The sequence below is a fragment of the Felis catus genome, chromosome C2 (genome assembly GCF_018350175.1).
Source record: "Felis catus isolate Fca126 chromosome C2, F.catus_Fca126_mat1.0, whole genome shotgun sequence".
Taxonomy (NCBI): Eukaryota; Metazoa; Chordata; class Mammalia; order Carnivora; family Felidae; genus Felis; species Felis catus.
In genome coordinates this window covers 150,282,103-150,301,796 of record NC_058376.1, presented here as the reverse complement: position 1 = coordinate 150,301,796, position 19,694 = coordinate 150,282,103, and the positions used below count along the sequence as shown (strand labels likewise).

General features: G+C 46.8%; 1 protein-coding gene across 16 annotated transcripts; it reads left to right on the top strand.

The window, feature by feature from the left end:
- Positions 1–4,439: 4,439 nt before the first annotated feature.
- Positions 4,440–19,241, top strand: ZNF621 (zinc finger protein 621). Of its 16 annotated transcripts, none has more exons than XM_019810888.3 (5): positions 4,442–4,557; positions 6,106–6,191; positions 15,171–15,324; positions 15,896–16,000; positions 17,445–19,241. In XM_019810888.3, exons 1-5 carry the CDS (start codon positions 4,527–4,529, stop codon positions 18,503–18,505), a joined length of 1,437 nt encoding a protein of 478 aa, XP_019666447.3. In that variant the 5' UTR covers positions 4,442–4,526; the 3' UTR covers positions 18,506–19,241. The 16 variants fall into 16 exon arrangements, with proteins under 16 accessions (XP_019666454.3, XP_019666447.3, XP_006936572.4 ...); XM_006936510.5 differs by having other exon boundaries at positions 4,443–4,557; positions 15,198–15,324; XM_019810892.3 differs by having other exon boundaries at positions 4,516–4,655.
- Positions 19,242–19,694: the final 453 nt, after the last annotated feature.

Here is a 19,694-nt window from a genome sequence, read left to right as displayed (position 1 = left end):
TTTATTATTGGGTTGTTTTCTTTCTTTTCTTTTCTTTTCTCTTTTCTTTTCTTTTCTTTTCTTTTCTTTTCTTTTCTTTTCTTTTTTTTTCTTTTCTTTTCTTTCCTTCCTCTTTTTCTTTCTTTCTTTCTTTCTTTCTTTCTTTCTTTCTTTCTTTCTTTCTCTCTCTCTCTCTCTCTCTCTCTCTCTCTCTCTCTCTCCTTCCTCCCTCCCTCCCTCCCTCCCTCCTTTCTTTCTTTCTTTCTTTCTTTCTTTCTTTCTTTCTTTCTTTCTTTCTTTCTTTCTTTCTTTCTTTCTTTCTTTCTTTCTTTCTTTCTTTCTTTCTTTCTTTCTTTTTTACATTTATTTATTTTGAGAGAGAATGAGCACCCAAGCAGGGGAGGAGCAGAGAGGAAGAGAGAGAATCCCAAGCAGGCTCGTGCTATCAACACGGACCCTGACGTGGAGCTCCATCTCACGAATCCTGAGATCATGACCTGAGCTGAAATCAAGAGTCGGATGCTTAATTTCTTAATCGCTTAATCCAGATGCCCCTCAAAAATTCTTTGTTTTTTTGTTTGTTTATTTTGATGGAGAGAAAAAGTGTTAGCAGGGGAAGGGCAGAGAAAGGGAGAGAGAGAATCCCAGGCAGGTTCCTCACTCAGTGCAGAGCCTGCCTTGGAGCTCAATCCCATGAATGTGAGATCATGACCTGAGTCGAAATCAAGAGTCAGAGGCTTAACTGTGAGCCACCCACGCACCCCTGGGTTGTTTTTATTGATTTTTGGAGATCTTTTTTGGAGAGGAAAGGTCTTTATAGATTGTGGATACAAGTCCTTTTTCAGATATGTGATTTCTAAACGTTTTCTCCCAGCATGTGGCTTATCTTTTGATTCTCTTAAATCTTTTGAAGAGCAGAAGAGTTTAATATTGATGAGGTCCAATATATTAGTTTGTTCTTTTATGGATTATGCTTTTAGTGTCATATTTAAGAAATCTTTGCCTTACCCAAGTTTACAAAGATTCCCCCCCCCCATTTTCCTTCTAGAAGTTTTATATATTTATTTAGAAAGAGCGTGTGTGTGTGTGTGTGTGTGTGTGTGTGTGTGTGTGTGTGAAGGGCAGAGAGAGACAGAGAGATAATCCCAAGCAGGCTCCTTCCTGTCATCATGGAGCATGGTGCAGGGCAGGGCTTGATCCCGCAAACTGTGCGATCCTGACATGAGCTGAAATCAAGAGTTGGATGCTTAACTGAGCCACCCAGGTGCCCTTCCTTATAGAAACATCATAGGTTTTATGTTTAGTTCTATCTTCAAAAATTTTTTTTATTAAAAAAAATTTTTTTTCTAGAAAGACAGTGGCACGAGCAGGGGAGAGAGAGCAGAGGGAGAGAAACTTAAGTGGGGCTCAATCTCATGACCCTGGGATCACAATCTAAGCCAAAATCAAGAGTTGGATGCTCAACTGAGCCACCCAAGTGCCCCTATTACTGTAGGTTTTCTAAGTGTCAAAGTCATACAGTGTCAGTCGTCCTATTTGTATTTTGCCAAAGTTGTTTTGGCCATTCTAGGTCCTTTGCGTTTCGTGGATTTTAGAATGTTTGTCAGTTTCTACAAAACATATCCTGGGATTTTGATTGAGATTGTATGGAATCTATAAATCAATTGTGGGGGAGAATTCTCATCTTTATATAGTCTTTTGACTCAAAAACATGGTAAATCTCTCCATTTATTTGGATCTTTATTTCAGCAGTGTTTTGTAATTTTTACTATATAGGTTTTCACACCTTTTTCAGATTTGTCTGTCATTTTTTGATGCTATTATGATAGTAAATTTCCAAATGTTCATTGATGATATAGAGAGATGTAACTGATTTTTGTGTTTTGACCTTGTATCATGCCACCCTGCACGACTCAGTTATTCTGATAACATTTTTAAAAAAAATCTGTAGGATTTTCTAACATTGAAAATCATGCTCATAAATAACCATTTTACTTTTTTCCAATTCTGGGTTTCTTTTTTTTCTTGCCTTATTGCTCTGGCTAGTGGCTGGGGATGGTGTGTTGAGGTAGAACCAGTCCCTGTGGCATTGGCCAGGTGAGGGACATCCAGTTCCAGACTTTTAACTTTGCTGAGGCATGAGCAGACTCCCTGATAGCTGTAAGGGCCCAAGTGTCCCATCTCTCTGGGTTCACCTTGCTGCCTAGCTGCCGGCATGTCAGCACTGCCTGTACTCCGTCCCTCTGGTAAGGCTGTTCTGGGAAAGAATGGGACCCCTGTTGCTCGCTCCCAGTTTTCTTCTCTGGTTGCCCAGGATTCCAGTTATTCTCATAACTTGGGGATTTTTATTTGGGTCTACCGAAGCTTCCTTATTATTCTCCCTACACTGTAATACCAGATAGAGGAACTCCATGTCCAATATTGTCCCCGTTCAAGCTAGATCTAATTTTTTTTTTAAATTTTTAATGTTTATTTTTGAGAGAGGGAGACACAGAATCCAAAGCAGGAGGCTCTGAGCTGTCAGCAAAGAACCCAACGCAGGGCTTGAACCCATGAACTGTGAGATCATGACCTGAGCCGAAGTTGGATGCTTCACTGACTGAGCCACCCAGGTGCCCCAAGCTAGAGCCAATTGTAGTAACTGGCTAATACTTTTTAAGGGTCTGTGATGTAGGTTGTGTGTGTGTGTGTGTGTGTGTGTGTGTGCGCGCGCGCGTATGCACCTGTATATGTGTACCCATCTCTAGATTCATGGTCGATGTTCATTTTGGTAGGTTTAGAGAAGGGACAGTGTGAAAATAGAAGTCCTCGTGCTATTGTTCCTGGAAACCTAATTAATTTAAAACAGTTGTACGTAAGCTTTACAATAAAAATACCGTAAGTTTTGTAAAATACATGGTTTCTTTGATGGGCCAAATCTCAGGGTTAGGCAGCCTCCATGTGGTCCCCAGTGATTCTAATCCTTGCATCCATGCCCTTGTGCATCTTATCTAATAATGTATTATGACTGACCTGTATTGGTAGTATATTGAGGTGATGACTTCCAAAGTGAGGTCATAACACTAGCTGGCCTTGGCCTTGTTTATTTTTAATTTCATTAAAAAAAAAAAAAATATATATATATATATATATATATATATATATATTTAAGTAAACACTACACCTAGTGTTGGGGCTCAAACTTACGAGCCTGAGATCAAGAGTTGCGTGCTCCATCCACCGACTGAGCCAGCCAGGTGCCTCTGGCCTTGGCCTTTTGGACTGTGTACCTTAGGTGGAACCTTGCAGCCATGTGGTGAGGACACCCAGCTGAGTGCAGAAGCCTATGTGGGAAGGGACTGAAGCTTCATACCAAGAGCCGGTATGAATCTGCCAGTCATGTAAGGGAGTCATCTTGGAGGCAGAGCCTCCAGGCTCAGTCAAGCTTTCAGGTGAGTGCAGCCCCAAGTGACCCCCGAATGGAACTTTATGAGAGATCCCAAGCTGTTACCTTCCAGCCAGACCACTCCTGAATTCCTGGTGCACAGAGACTTTGAGAAATACTGTGTATGGCTTCCAGCCACAGAGTTTTGGGGGGTAGATACCTATTGTACTCTCCGGGACGGCACTTCCTGATGCTATAGTTGGTCAGTAACAGCCTAATTCCTGTGGAAGTGTGACAGCACTCAGCCGGCCTTACGGGTTAACTTGCTTCAAGTTAACACTCCTTCCTTGCTGACCTCAGGCCCTTGGCCTGTAACAGAGCTAATTTACTTTGAGATTTGCAGACCACTGGCCCTGAGGAGTGAAGAACCAAACCTGCCCAGGCCCCAGAGGCCCGCAACTCTGAAGCCACCTTGGCTTTCTGAGGAGTCCAGCAATTTTTTTTTAGGTCACACAAATGATTTTACCAACCTCCCCTTGTATCTGTAGACCTTGCCCTCCTTTGCAGAAAGAATAGAGCACTCCAGCGCATCTTGAAACAAGAACCAGACCCCCACGCACAACCCTTGAGCACTGACTATGTTTGTAGCAGGCATCTTCAAGTCAGCACGTGATCAAGAAATGCTAGAGGCCACTGCACTCCCTTCGCTGATTAACTACCCCAAACCTCTTAAAGACCCCCTGGGCCAGGCAGAAACCTGGGTTTGGGGACAAAAGCCTGCCTTCTTCCCAGATTGCGGGCCTTCTGAAAAAAAGCTCACATTCCTTTCCTCCAGACAACAGGCAGCCAAACTTGGGTTTGGTAACAAAAGCAGAAAGTCCTGTGATAGAGCCAGACATCCAGCTCCCGCCAGTGGGAGGCGGCGCGTGTCAGAAAATGTGTTCAACAGAAACATCAAAGTAAAGGTCTGTTGGCTTTGGGAACCGTAGTGGTCACTGGAGTACGGCTACCCAGTGATTTCAAAAGCTTGGTCATTGTATTAAGGGCACTGATTGGCCGACGTTCACGGGTGTCCGCCACCGATTGGCTCATGGTTAGAACCTTGGGCTGCCATTGATTTGCTAACTTTCAGCAGCAACGGGGAACCACCCAAGCGAGGCGGTCATTGGATGATTTGCAGAGCATGTGCACTGAACCAGTTATGCAGATTAACGGTAATTACTTGAATATGAAAAACGTAATTTTAATCTGTTAATTCTCAATTCTTTTAACTTCACTAAGCCAAACCTGCAGGAGAGACTATTTGTGGAAGGTATGGTTTTTTTTTTTTCCAGCCAATGTTTACATTGAAATTATGTAAGTGCCAGTTACTGGGTGATAAAAATAGCTCTAAACTCCAGATTTGTTGGTAAATTTGGAGAAGCTAAGCAGAAGGCATTTAAGCCAACACAGAAGAACATCATTTAATATCGGACATGCCCTGTATACAGAGGATGCCTGGCAACCTTAGTCACCATTATTTTGGTAGTTAAATGAGTCTGTCCTAAAAGGCACCCCACACGTGCAGGCCCAGGAAGAGAGAGGGCTTTAAACGGGAGGATGGAAACCACAGTCTTCCTAAGGGCGGCCCAGCTTGGGCCTTTAAGAGGGGACACCCGGAGCCAGCCTCCCCATACCATCACAGCCCAGGTGAGCCTCGGAGTAAAGCCGGCCGACAACTGCCGGGCATTCCGTTAACTGGAACCCCACGTGGGCCTAGAGGAGGCACCGGAGCCGCGCGGCCCACGAGCGAGGAGGACGTTAATACAGTTGCGGCGGGAGTAAGACCCAGGCAAAGAACGCTCCGGCCGCGGCCAGCCCGCAGCTCCGCCTCTTCCGCGGGGCGGGGCGGGGCGAGTCACGTGGGCCAGGCCGCGGAGACCACCGAGATGGGCTGCCTCCGCGAGGCCTAGAGCGGCCCTGGGGCGCCCGCGCCCACTTCCGCGTCGGCTTGCAGCTGCCAGCTTTTCCGTGTTCCGAGGGGGAGAGCGTGGGCTCCGGCGAGTTCTACGTGCCAGGTCCGCCCGGCCCCGGCTTAATCGCTTTTCCTGGCGGCTCGTCAGCGTCCCCCTCCCCTAAAGTCGGGCCCGGTGTCGGCTCATCCCGCTCCCTGATGCGGAACTCCGGCGTCCGGGCCTCGCAGAAGCCGCCCGAGGTGGCTGCGCGGCCTTCTAGAGCCCTGGTCCAGCCCCCTGCCCACCGAAGCGTGATCCTCTTTTCTGTCCCAAAGAATTTGGCCCAACAGCCTCCCGCGCCCTCTACTGACGTTTCTGTTTGGGGGTCTCTGATTCCCTGGGCGGAGATCCCGGTCGGGTCTCCGGTCAGCATCAGCCACTGGAACACCGAGTATTTATTTTACTGTTAATCCGCATCTTGCCATCTCTGTCCCTTCTCCTCTCCATCGGCTCCGCTTTAGGGGCAACGTCATGGTTCCTGTAAGCGCGCTTTTAGGTTTGTTCAGACCGAACACCGTAGGGATAGGATTCGTCTTGGATCCCTCAGTCCATTTCGTGTGAATGGTCTCAGGAACGTTCATGGACTGAGCAGGCAGATGGAGAATTGTCCTGAGGACCAGAGCAATTCATGAGGTTGTTGAGGCCATCGGCCACAAGGGGGTCTGATAGAGTCTCCTACCAGTGCTGGAAATGAGACTGGGAAGGCTATAGGCCGCTGTGGGTGTTGCAGGACAGGGTCCATTGCACTCATGGCTCTTCTTCTCTTAGCTCCTAAGGTTCTTGCTTTTCCAAATCAAGAAGACAGTGCTCGAAACCAGGGGACATCAGCCATGCACCAAACAACTTGGCCTCAGGTGAGCTGAGCTTCTTTCAGTCTTTTAAAATCACATTAGCTGTCCGGTAATCAGGAAGGGACCGAGAAGGTCCGACTTGGCCACGCTATGATTTCCTCCTCAAATTGATCTCCACCGCCCTGGCTGTAAATAGTGGTGGAGGAAATCAGACTTTTGTGTATGAGTGATGAGTTTGGATTGTGTAGGGTTAAGTGGGAAAAGAGGCACCCAAGCTAAGAAGTTCTCTCTGAAGGTGGAAATCCAGGTCATGTGGTGCACATAAAGCTTGCCTGCTGACATCCAAGAAATTTCTCTATTGAAAAGATTGTCCCACAGACCGTAGAGGTATCCCAGAGAAACCAGCATTGTTCCTTCCATAGGCACTTTATAAATGCTAGGGGCACAATATTGGATAACAGACAAGTTTCCTTTTCTCAGAAGATACTGCTGGCAAAATAGTCTTTAAATCAGTAATTACATGTTGCTAAAGTACGGTGCTTCGAAAGTGTAGTCTACATCACCTGGGAAGTCATTAGAATCGCAAATTCTCACGCCCCTGCCCTAGACCCAGGATCAGACTGCAGAGGAGGGTGAGTGGGGCCAGGAATCTGTTGTAACAAGCTCTTCAGGTGATTCCTGTGCACTTACCTTTTCTAATTTGAGGAACCCCAAAGAAGCTCCCTCTCAAGGTAATAGGGAAGCCCTCATGGAGGAGGTAACATGAGGTTGAGATCTCAAGGATGAGATGGAAACAGTTTTGGAAACTACTGAGGAGACAGCTGAAGAGGAGCTTTCTGGAGAAAAGAATGGCAAAGGCCCTGAAGTCAGGGAGAAAGCCGGGTGTACTCTAGAAACAGGGAGAGATCAGAGAAAGTAGTTCACTGAGGCTGGAGAGGTAGGCTCATCTGTAAAGACTTTGGTTTTTATTCTGAGTTCAGTGGGAAGGCACTAAAGGATTTTAAGCAGGGTAGGTGAGATGGTTGGATTTATTTATTAAAAAGATTTTCCAGGGGCAGTTGGCTGGCTCAGTCGGTTGAGCATGCAACCCTTGATTTTCAGGGTTGTGAGTTCAAAACCCCATGTTGATTACTTAAAAAAAAAATTTTTTTTCCCCCAGTACTATTGGTGAGTTGGTTGTAGAAGGGTATGAATCAGTTAGAAGCATACTGTAGTCTGGGACGCCTGGGTGGCTCGGTCAGTTAAGCATTCGACTCTTGTTTTCTGCTTAGCTCATGATCCCCTGGTTTGTGAGATCAAGCCTGCACCGGGCTCTGCCCTGATAGTGCAGAGCCTGCTTGGGATTCTCTCTCTCCCTTTCTCTCTCTGCCCCTCCCCTGCTCATGCTCTGTCTCTCTCTCTCTCTTTCAAAATTAAAAAAAAAAAAACATATTGTAGTCCAGATAAGAGATAAATATTGTCTTTTTTTTTTAAATAGACTTTATTTTTAGAGAAGTTTTGGGTTTATAGTAAAATGGACTGGAAAGCACAGAGAGTTTCTATATACCCCTTGCCTCCATAGATGCATAGGATAGCTCGTTATCTTTAAATATGTATATAGATCGATAGATAGATAGATTGATTGATTGCTTAAGTAAACTCTGCCCCCAATGTGGGGCTCAAACTCATGACCTCAAGATCAAGAGTTGCATGCTCTACTGACTGAGCCAGCCACGCTCCCTTAAGAAATTTTTTTGAGTGTAAATTGACACACAGTGTCACCTTAATTGAAGTGTACAACATAGTGATTTGACAAGTTGATACATTATGCTATCCCCACCACAAGCATAATTACCATCTGTCACCATGTAACATTGTTACAGTGTCATTCACTATATTCATTATGCTGTATCTCTTATTCCTGTGACTTATTCATTCCATAAATGCAAGACTGTGTCTCCCACTCTCCCCTCACCCATTTTGTCCAACTCCCCACCTCTGCAACCATTAGTTCTCTGTATTTATAGATCTGATTCTTTTTGTTTATCATTTTTTTAGATTCCACGTATGAGTGAAATCGTATAGCATTTGTCTTTCTCAGTCTGATTTATTTCACTTAGCATAGTACCCTCTGTCTCCATTCATGTTGTTTCAGATGGCACGATCTCATCTGTTTTTATGTCTGCATAATATTTCAGTGTGCGTACATGTGTGTGTGTGTATCTCACATCTTCCTTATCTGTTTGTCTATTGATGGACACTTAGGTTGCTTCCATATTGTGGCTATTTAAATAATGCTGCCGTAACATAGGGGTTCCCCAATTTTTTTTTGAATTAGTGTTACTGTTTCCTTTGGGTAAATACCCAGTACTGAAATTATTGGATCATATGGTATTCTATTTTTATTTTTTGAGGAACTTCCATATTGTTTTCCACAGTGGCTGCACCCAGTGCACAAGAGTTCCTTTTTCTCCATATCCTTGCCAACACTTGTTATTTCTTATCCTTTTGGTTTTAGCCATTCTCACACATGTAAGGTGATACCTCATTGTGGTTTCGATTTGCAGATCCTGATGATGAATAATGTTTTTGTTTTTTGTTTTTTGTTTTTTGTTTTTTAATTTTTAATTTTTATTTATTTTTGAGAGAGAGACAAAGCACGAACAGGGGAGGGGCAGAGAGAGAGGGAGACACAGAATCCGAAGCAGGCTCCAGGCTCTGAGCTGTCAGCACAGAGCCCAACGCAGGGCTTGAACCCATGAACCATGAGATCATGGCCTGAGCTGAAGTTGGACGCTCAACCGAGGGAGCCACCCAGGCGCCCCTGATGAGTAATGTTGAGTATCTTTTCATGTGTCTGTTGGCTCTCTGTAGGTGGTCTTTGGAGAAATGTCTATTCAGGTCCTCTGCCCGTTTTTTAATCAGATTTTTTTTTCTTTTTTGGTGTTGAGTTGTATAAGTTCTTTATATATTTTGGATATTAACCTTTCAATGGATATATCATTTGTAAATAATCTTCTCCCGTTCAATAGGTCGTCTTTTTGTTTTGTTGATGGTTTTCTTTGCTGTGCAAAAGCTTTTTATTTTGGTGTAGTCCCAGTAGTTTATTTTTGTTTTTGTTTCCCTTAGAAGACACATCTAGAAAAATGTTGCTGTGGCTGATGTCAGAGAAATTACTGCCTGTGTTCTCTTCAAGGGCTTTTATGGTTTCAGGTCTCTCATTTAGGTCTTTAATCCAGCCTGAATTCATTGAAGATACTATCTTTTCACCATCGTATACTCTTGCCTCCTTTGTTACAGATTAATTAATATAACTGTGGATTTATTTCTGGACTCTATTCTCCATTGGTCTATGTGTCTGTTTTGTACCAGTACCATACTGTTTTGATTACTACAACTTTGTAGTGTATCTTGAAATCTGGAATTATGATACCTTCAGCTTTGTTTTTCTGTCTCAGGATTGCTTTGGCTATTCTTAGCCTCCTCATAATCAACATTGCCCCACCAGAGTGGTACTTCTGTTACAATGATGAACATACCTTGACACATCACAGTCACCCAAAGTCCACAGTTTACATTAGGGTTCACTCTTGGTGCAGAACATTCCATGGGTTAAAAATGTATGACATGTATCCATCATTATAGTATCATACAGGGTAGTTTCAAGGTTCTAAGAATCCTCTGTGCTGTACCTGTTCATCCCTATCTCCCTGGCAACCATTGATCTTTTTACTGTCTCCATAGTTTTGTCTTTGCCAGAATGTTATGTAGTTGGAATCCTACAGCATGTAGCTTCCACAGATTGGTTTCTTTCACTTCGTTATATGCATTTAAGTTTCTTCTATGACTTTTCATGGCTTGATAGCATTATTCTTTTTAGTGCTGAATAACATCCCATAGCCTGGATGTACTACGTTTTATCCATTTGCCTACTGAAGGACATCTTGGTTGCTTCCAAGTTTTGACAGTTGTGACTAAAGCTGCTGTAAACGTCTGTGTGCAGATACAAGTTTTCAACTCATTTGGGAAGATCCCCAGGAGCATGATTGCTGGATCATATGGCAAGAGCATGTTTAGTTTTGTAAGAAACTGCCAAACTGCCTTCCAAAGCGTCTGTACCATTTTGCACTCCCACCAGCCGTGATGAGAGTTCCTTTTGCTCCCCGTCCTCTCCAGCATTTGGTGTTTTCAGTGTTCTAGATTTTGGCCGTTGCTGTAGGTGTCTAATGGTATCTCAGTGTTTTAATGCACATTTTCCTGTTGACATATGAGGTGGAGCATCTCTTCATATACCTCTGTGCCATCTGTATATCTCTGCGAGGTGTCTCTTCTGGTCTCTTGCACATTTTGTAATGGGGTTGTTTGTATACTTTTGGCCTTTTCAACTATTTTCTCCCTGTTGGCCTATTTTCTCACTTTCTTATAGCATTGCCCTATTTTTTCTTTCATTTATTTTTTTTATCTTTCTAAAGTTTATCTATTTTGGGAGGGAGAAGGAGAGTGTGAGTTGGGGAGGGGCAGAGGGAGAGTGAGAGAATCCCAAGTAGGCTCACACTTGTCAAGGCAGAGCCTGACACGCTGCTCAATCCAAGAACCGCGAGATCATGACCTGAGCTGAAATCAAGAATCGGACGCTTAACTGACTGAGCCACTCAGGTTCCCCTTTCTTTCAGTGTTCAAAAGGAAGATTTGGGTGCCTGGGTAGCTCAGTTCGTTAAGCATCCGACTCTCGGTTTGGGCTTAGGTCATGATCTTAAAGTTTTGTGAGTTCAAGCCCCGTGTCAGGCTCTGCACTAACAGTGTGGAGCCCGCTTGGGATTCTCTCTCTCTCTCCGCGCCCCCCCCCCTGCCCCCGCTCCCCCGCTCATGCTGTCTCTCTCGAAATAAATAAACAAACTTGAAAAAAAAAAAGAAAAGGAAATCACAGTACAATAAAAGATCTAAATCAAGGTCTCAGAATTTCGTATAAACACTAAGACAGAAATCCAAAAGTATCGGTATTGCATCTCAGATTTTCCCCATTAATTTAAAACCTTAAATTTACAAGCCTAAGAAGTCATTAAATGAAACTAGAATTAACAGACATGCCAAATGCTTCCCTTTTAGCTGTAGACACAGCTCCCATATTGAGTTTTACCGAAAAAAACACGTCTTTAAATGTGTATCCAGGGTTCAGTGTAATGTGGTAAAAAAGCAACATTGAATAGAATTTGACTGTATTAACCTAAATACACTTACTGCTTATGTACATCCTACAGTGCAGCTGAGAAAAGCTGAAAATTGTTTACCAGTGGTAGTTTCACTCAATTGTTCTTTGATGAATGTTTGGCTTCGAAAGAGGAAGCATAAATCTGAGATATTGGCTTTTTAACTAAGGTTTAATTCCTGCTCATCTTTTCTTTTGAAACTTCTTTTCTTCAAAATGTTTTGGGTAGTCTTCTACATTTACTTTTCCAGATGACTTTATTCTTCTTACTATTATTAAAAAAAATTTTTTTTAACATTTATTTATTTTTGAGAGACAGAGAGAGACAGAGAATGAACAGGAGGAGGGGCAGAGAGACAGAGAGACACAGAATCCGAAGCAGGCTCTGGGCTCCGTGCTGTCAGCACAGAGCCCAATGCGGGGCCCGAACCCACGGACCGGGAGATCATGACCTGAGCCGAAGTTGGATGCCCAACTCACCAAGCCACCCAGGTGCCCCTATTCTTATTATTTTTAAAATTAGGCTCTACGCCCAGCATGGGGCTTGAACTCACAGCCCTGAGGTCAAGAGTCACACGCTCTGTGAACTGTGCCACACAGGTGTCCCTCAGATGACTTTAAATGACCTCTTTTCTCTGCACAGATGTCATTGATTTTTTTTGGTGGGGGAGTGGATGTTATTGAATTCCTAGGCACAATTGGACATAATTGTCCAATTAATTAATTATTGGACATAATTGACTTGTTCATAAATTTGATTCTTCCGCTTTGGAAACACTTTCTCCTTTACTTACTTTCAGTTCTCTTTATCTTGGTCTTGCACATTTTTGTTAGGTCTAATCTTAGCCATTTGTATATGAATGGCATCTTATGTTCTTCCATTTTATCTTCTTCTTCTTCTTTTTCTAAGGATTTTATTTTTAAATTTTTTTTTTCAACGTTTATTTATTTTTGGGACAGAGAGAGACAGAGCATGAACGGGGGAGGGGCAGAGAGAGAGGGAGACACAGAATCGGAAACAGGCTCCAGGCTCCGAGCCATCCGCCCAGAGCCTGACGCGGGGCTCGAACTCACGGACCGCGAGATCGTGACCTGGCTGAAGTCAGACGCTTAACCGACTGCGCCACCCAGGCGCCCCGTGGATTTTATTTTTAAATAATCTGTATATCCATCACGGGGCTTGAACTCACAGCCCTGAGATCAATAGTCGCATGCTCCGCTGACTGAGCCAGCCAGCTGCCCACCATTTTATCTTCTAATTGCTAAGGTATTTAGGAAAACCAGTGATTCCGGTTTACTTATCCTATCCCTAGATAACTTAATGACTTATTTTGTCAGTTCTAAATATTTACCATTTGTGGGGCACCTGGTTGGTCAGTCGCTTAAGCCTCCAACTTGGGCTCAGGTCACGATCTCGCAGTTTGTGGGCAGCTCATGGTAAGGTATCCGTCCACTTTACAGGAAATGCTCTGGCATTTTCCTTATGGTGGTATTTGCTGCTGTTTCCTGACCCTCTTCATAAGTTTAAAAAATTTTATTTACGGTCAAACCATTTTTGAAATTCTTTTAGCAAATTCATATTAAGCATCCAGTATCTGCCAGGCACTGTGCTGTGTATTAGCGAGCCGGTGATGAGCAAAACAGAGTCCTTGCCTCATGGACCTCCGTTCTGCTGGAGAGGGATCGATCATGAACAATATAGTTTGTTGGGTGATGAGAAAGGCTGTGGAGAAAAATAAGGTGAGGTACATAGGGGCCATCCACAGGAGGAAGAAAAAACGTATATGTAACCCAACTACCTTAAAGCAGTATGTTTTCCTCTAATTCTAGGCAGGTTCCCCCCCCCCCCCCATATTCTGGAACCCTGGGATTAATGTGGTAGGAGCTGGAGAGGACGGGGGGAGGAAGAGATTGGTGGTGCCAGGCTGGGAGGAGGAAGTTGTGGGACGAGCCCTGGAGGCGTTAGGAGGTGAGGTTTGACTTGCCGTAAGCGGAGGTGAACTTCGGTTCACCTGCGAGCCTGTGCTTGCTGTCCTCAGAGGCCTTCCCGCCTCGGTGAGCGTGACTACTTCAGGCCATCATGGTTCTGCCTAGTGGGGGGATCTGGGGCTTGGATTTGGGGGGCCCTTCGGACCTCGTCCTCGCCCAGTTTAAAGGCCGGCTCTTGCTTTGAAGAATGTCCACATTTGTTGTTCTTTCAGTGTGTCCTTTTGAACCAGGTTCCCTCCTTCTGGTTGTTTTAAAAGGACACCCTCATAAGGACCCAGCGTAGAGTGGCCACCAAAGCAAGAGGGCCAGCATTCGTCCTTGGGATGCGTTTCCTCCCGCTTCCTCCAAGAGCAGTTAGGGCTCCTTCCCTTCTCCCTGGCCCTGATGCCAGTGCAAGGCTGCTGCCCGGAGAGACGGTGGTGCACAGAGAGGGGCTTCGCCGAGCCGCCTGGGGGGAGGCGTTCCTGTTTTCGGTGGCTGAAAGAGCAAAGCTGACTGCATAGGGTCCCGCATGTCTCCCTGGAGGCGGATTCGAGGCGAGAGGGCACAGAAGTCACGAAACCTCCTCCAACGTGGGAGTCTGGTTTCTGTGGTCCCTACACCCCGACTGTGGAAGCAGAGAAAGGAGCCAGTGGCCACCATCAGGGACGGCCCTCGGGCTCTATGGAAGATTCAGAGGCTCTGGCTCGCAGGGTGGCGTGCGGGGTTTGGAAATAGCCGGCCCCTCCGTCCACACTGGGGGAGGGAGTCCCCGTGGCTTGGTGGGAGCATGGTAGAGATGGGTAGACAGGCGCGGTTGGGAGTGAGGAGTTTGAGAAGCTGTTCTCCAAAGATGGGGCAGCACCCAGTAATGCTGAGGAGCAGGGGTGAGCCGTGTTTTAGGGGAGGCTCGTGAGCCCAGTACGGGAGGCAGCTCAGTGTGTGGGAAGAGCCCAGGTTTGCTGTTTGACCGTCCGATCTGGGCTGAAGTCCCAGCTCAACCAGTTCCTGGCTGTGTGGTGTTGGGCAGAGTCATTAATCTTTCTCAGCCTTCGTCTCATCATGTGAAAATGGGCTTAATAAATCCTGCCTCACATAGATGTTTTCAGATGAAGTGAAATACATGTTTTGAAAATACCCACCTAAGAGCCTGGTGCCTTGGGTCTTCATCAACAAGAATTGATGCCCCTCATCCTTGGGGAGATGGCGGGGGCTGCAGGGGGAGGCAGAGAGCGGCCGTCTTGGCAGATGGGGACGGAGCTCGAGACTGGGGGATGAATCTTTCTCAGAGAGGGGGCACTGCTGACCTTCTCTGGAGACGGGGGGTTCAGAGAAGAGGCCGGAACAGGCAGGCTGCAGGTTGCCTTGGAGAGAGCTTTCTGACCAGCCAAGGGGGTATATAACATGCTGGAAATAGCTTTAAGGTGTGCCTCCTCTCGGCACTAGTCGGACGGCAGGGAAGGCTGAGGAGACGCTGTGTGCAGGGAACAAAAGTGGGCTGAGCTTGTTTGGGTGGGTGGAGACAGGGTGAGTGGCAGCGGCCGGCAGGGGCCGGTGTGTACAGAAGCGGGTGGCAGGATTGTGGGTACAAGAGGGTGGGAGGTACAGAGGGACGGAGTCAGGAACGTGGGGGTTGATGCCCTAAGCAGGCGGGGAGCCCCCACTGCCAGGCTGCGAGATTGGGAGGACAGTTTGGGCCCCCAGAGCCGTGCGGAGGGGAGAGTGTTGGGGTGCTCCCTTTGGAAGTGGAGCGGTGGCTGAGGGCTTGCCCCTGTGGGGTGCCAGGTGCTGTTCTCGGTAGAGCGGACCTTCCATGTGGCTCAGAGTTGCAGATCCTGGGAGGTCCACCGCCTCCCTGCAGCCCAGGTCCTTCTTCTGCCCCCACTTAGAGCTTGACCGGGGACACGTTGTTTCAGGAGCCGGTGACCTTTGAGGACGTGGCCGTGTACTTCACCCAGAATCAGTGGGCCAGCCTGGACCCCATGCAGAGGGCCCTGTACCGCGAGGTGATGCTGGAGAATTATACGAACATGGCTTCCCTGGGTAAGGCCCCTCTCCGTGGTCCTTTGTGATATTTCAACATCTTCCTCCGATGTTTTGGGGCTTTGAACTCCTGAGGTTAATTCTGCAGTCACGAGCTTCTGCAGATGTCGGGTGAAGAAATCCCTGGTCCCCTCACGTGTTGAAATCAGACTTCCCTATATGTCCCAGGGCAGGGTGTGGTTCTGGGCCCTGAGCGAAGGGACTCTTGTGTCCCAGGTGAGCCCTTGGTTCCTCCATGCTGCCAGTGTTCTGGGGATGTTGGTTTTCTGCCTATGGGGGAGTCTCCCAGGATATCAGCACCTGTGTTCTTCCTGAAGGCATCTCTTTGTTTAGGTCAGGGCGAGATTGCAGTTTCTCCCTGAGGAGAATTGCTGTCTCCTTGGCCTTACCTTGGAGCACAGTGTGGAGTCCTTCCGCAGAACCCCCGGGTAGCTCACTGGGCATTTCATTCTTCCTCCCCCTGCCCCCACCCCCCCAACCTGTTGTAGGGTGGGCCAAGAGAGATCTCAGGAAAACTCTGGAAGTCTCCCTTCGACTCTCAACTTGTTTGTCCTTTTTCTTGCTGGAGTAGCATTTCCATTCCCCAAACCTGTTCTGGTCTCCCACCTGGAGAGAGGGGAAGCGCCATGGGGCCCAGATCCCTGGGAAGCAGAGGTTTTGAGAGGCATCTGTCCAGGTGAGTAAGAGGACCTAGCAGTTTCGGTTTTGCCTTCCCAGTTTATTTTACATTTTTTATTTGTTTTAAGTAGGCTCCACACCCAGCGTGGGACTTAAACTCATGACCCTAGGATCAAGAGTCAGAGGCTCCACGGACTGAGCCAACCAGGCACCCCTGCCTTCCCAGTTTATTGGAAATGGTTCTTCTGCAGCAGAGAACATGGTTCCCTGTTCTTTATAAGGCACTACTCCACGCACTCTCTGACCTCTGCCCAGTTTCCAGCCCCAACCTGGGAAAACCAGTCCCTGGGAATGCATGGCCACTGACCTCCCACAGAAAATCCGTGACCCAGTAGCTCCTAAACCACTTCTTTTCTCACTTACCAATGGAAATACTTAATTGTATGCCAATTTTATGCCAAGAAGTAGATTTCAGCCATACTTTAAGGAAAGTATGATTCTGTGGGTCAAACTGAATTATTTGTGCCACAGATGTGACTTCTGTTTTTAGGCCTTCAGCAATGATAAAAAAAAAATGCCTTAACTTTCCTTTTTAGTATTTAAATCACCCGTAATTTGTGTAGGTCATGATCGTTAGGTCTGCATTATATTTGTCTCACATACAGCTGTAGAGGGAAAGGCAAGGACTGCTCCCAACCACTGCACCCAACACATACAGACTAAAATTTACCTGAGACCGCTCGCTGGTCCTGGGAGTTCTCGATTACTTGGATTTTCTTTGTTTTGGAAGGAAGTTTCCAGGCCTCACTTCTCTCATCTATGCTGTGATTTTGTAAACAGTAGTTCTTCTAGCAGAAATGCCCCTGTGGCCTACAGCTCTCCAGTTCAATTTGTGTCCCTGTGCACTTTCTGAAAGAGTCTTTTGTCCCAGAATATTATGTGGAATACTTAAAAGTCACTGGGCCAGTATTTGGAATTTAGGGTGGCTTCCTGGCTTCCAGGTGGGACGTTGAGCTCCAGTGTTTTTGAGTTTGGTTTGCAGCCTGCTGGCCCTCTGGTCGTGCGGGAGCTGCCGTCGTGTCTCCCCGGGAGCCCTGACTTCCTTCTCTCTTCGGCATCTCTCCCTCTCTCCCCTTCTCTTTTGAAACATTTCCATTTCTTGCTGATCTCTCTTACCTCTTCCATTCTGTTTCCTCTCTTTTCCCACCTGCTGCCTTCACCCTGTCCATTCTGGAAGCCTTCATCGTGCCCCTTTCACCTGCCTCAGTCCACTTCCCAGCCTTCCTCACAGGAGGCACTTCCTGGTCCGTTTCCAGGGTCATTGCTTCTCCAGCCATACATTGTTGTTGTCCTTTTTCTCTCTCGTCCTCCCGTGTGGGTGCTTGTAGCCATTTCGTGAGAATATTTTTTAAAATCACGTTCCACAAGAGAACACGGGGAGCCCTGGATCCTGTTCCCCTTCCGGTGTGGTAACCAGGAACACCTGTGGTTTCTTTGGGCAGGTGGGGAGTCCCGGATCAAGAACGAAGAGCCGGCTGGAAAGCGGGAAGCCTCTGAAGAGGCACAGTGGCACAGAATGCCAGGAGGAGGGCTTCTCAGAGACGTCTCCCAGCACTTCGACTTTAAAAGCAAGGCGACGTGGCAGACTTTCAGCCTGAATCCGAATCTGATACTTCGGGGGGGAATGAAGTTCTATGAGTGTAAAGAATGTGGGAAAATCTTCAGGTACAACTCAAAGCTGATTCGGCACCAGATGAGTCACACCGGGGAGAAGCCCTTCAAATGTAAGGAATGCGGCAAAGCCTTCAAGTCCAGCTATGACTGTATTGTCCATGAGAAAAACCACATCGGAGAGGGGCCCTACGAATGCAAGGAGTGCGGCAAAGGTTTGAGTTCCAACACGGCCTTGACGCAGCATCAGAGGATCCACACTGGAGAGAAGCCGTACGAGTGCAAGGAGTGTGGAAAGGCCTTCCGCAGGAGCGCAGCCTATCTCCAGCATCAGAGATTGCACACTGGGGAGAAACTCTATAAATGCAAAGAGTGTTGGAAAGCTTTTGGCTGTAGGTCACTCTTTATCGTCCACCAGAGGATTCACACAGGGGAGAAGCCCTACCAGTGTAAGGAGTGTGGCAAGGCCTTCACTCAGAAGATAGCTTCCATCCAGCATCAGAGGGTCCACACCGGGGAGAAGCCCTACGACTGCAAGGTGTGTGGGAAAGCGTTCAAATGGTATGGCAGTTTTGTTCAGCACCAGAAATTGCACCCTGTGGAGAAGAAGGCCGTCAAGGTTCTTGGGCCATCCCTGAGGAGTCCCCAGTGCCCCTCTTCAGCCCTGTCTGCTGTTCCTCTCCAGGGCCCATGCTCTGCTCCAGCCGTGGCCGTGCCTTCACTGACCTTTCCACATGCTGTGCTCGTCCCTACCTCTGGGCCTTTGTTCATGCTACTGCCCGCGTCCGGAATGCCTTCCTCGCCTGTCCAAATAGTGCATGTCTTCCAGGGCCTTCCTCCCCCTGTGAAGCCTTCCCCAGTTATTCTGACCCCTTCCCCACACCCGTCCTGAGCTTTATCTCGGCACCCTTGAGGCTCTTAGGCCCAGCACATCTTCAGCCTCGCTTGTTTTGTTTGTATTTTTTTTCTCTGTTTACATGCATTACAGTTGTTTCGGCATAAACTCCATTATAATCTATATATATTGAAAGACTATGTTTGTAGATTTTTCCTCCGGTAGAGAGTGTAACCACTTGGCTTTTGCACTGGCCTCTCAGGCTTTCGCAGGAATGGCTGGATCCGCACTGTGGGGGTGCTGATGTTGGAAGTGCTGGTAGGACACTTTGTTGCATTGGAGTGTCTGGGAGAGAGCCCCGCCCCCGCCCCCGCCCCCGCCCCCGCCCCCGCCCCCGGCTAGGTCATTGTGATTGGAGCCAGGCAGCCCCCGGGGAAGCCAGGAGGCTGCCAGGAACTTGGGGCAGGCTGGGAAGAGCGCTGCGATCTGCTTCCAGCAGCGGACTCAGAAATTAGTGCAGATTGCTCAGCGGGCTAAGGTGGTCCATTAACAGAACTGAGGTTATGTTGCCCTCGGCGCGGGTCATTGAGCGTCTCCTGTGTCTGTGCAAAAGGTCATGTGAAATAACCAGTGGAAAACAACCGTGTGTATGCAGTAACAGCGATCATTTATGTGACTGAGAGCAATCATGTCTTTAAACACAAAACGGTTTTTTTTTTTTTCCCCTGTAGTTTTGCTCTGGAGATCTAGACGTTTCTTTTTAACTTTTCCTAAGTAAATATACACCAAGGTATTCGTCTTCGTTCCATGTGTTGTGTCCATTTTTCCCAGTGGGCATTCTGGTTTTCTGTTTGCAAGCTTTGGCTCCTGCGTTCTGTGTGCTCCAGATAGCATGAATTGTAAATATGAATTTGGCGAATTATGAAAGCAGTAGCATCAGCGTAAAGCCAACTTGGGGGAACTCTGAATAAGCCTCTAAAGTTATTTTCTAGACATAGAGGGAGCTGTGTGATGGGTCAGTGGCTAGGCTTATGTGATAGGTCAGTGAAGCAGGATTTTGGACTGCTCTTAGTTTGGGCCTTGATGGTGATCTTTTACAACGCTGCAAAGGCCTGTATGAAGCAATTTCTGGAGAAAGAATTTGAGTCCTGCATTATCAGCATTAATTTAAAGTAACTCCTTAAACATTGATGGAAGCAGTCATACATTTTATTCTTTTCTGTCGCTCTTGCTACCTAGATGTTTC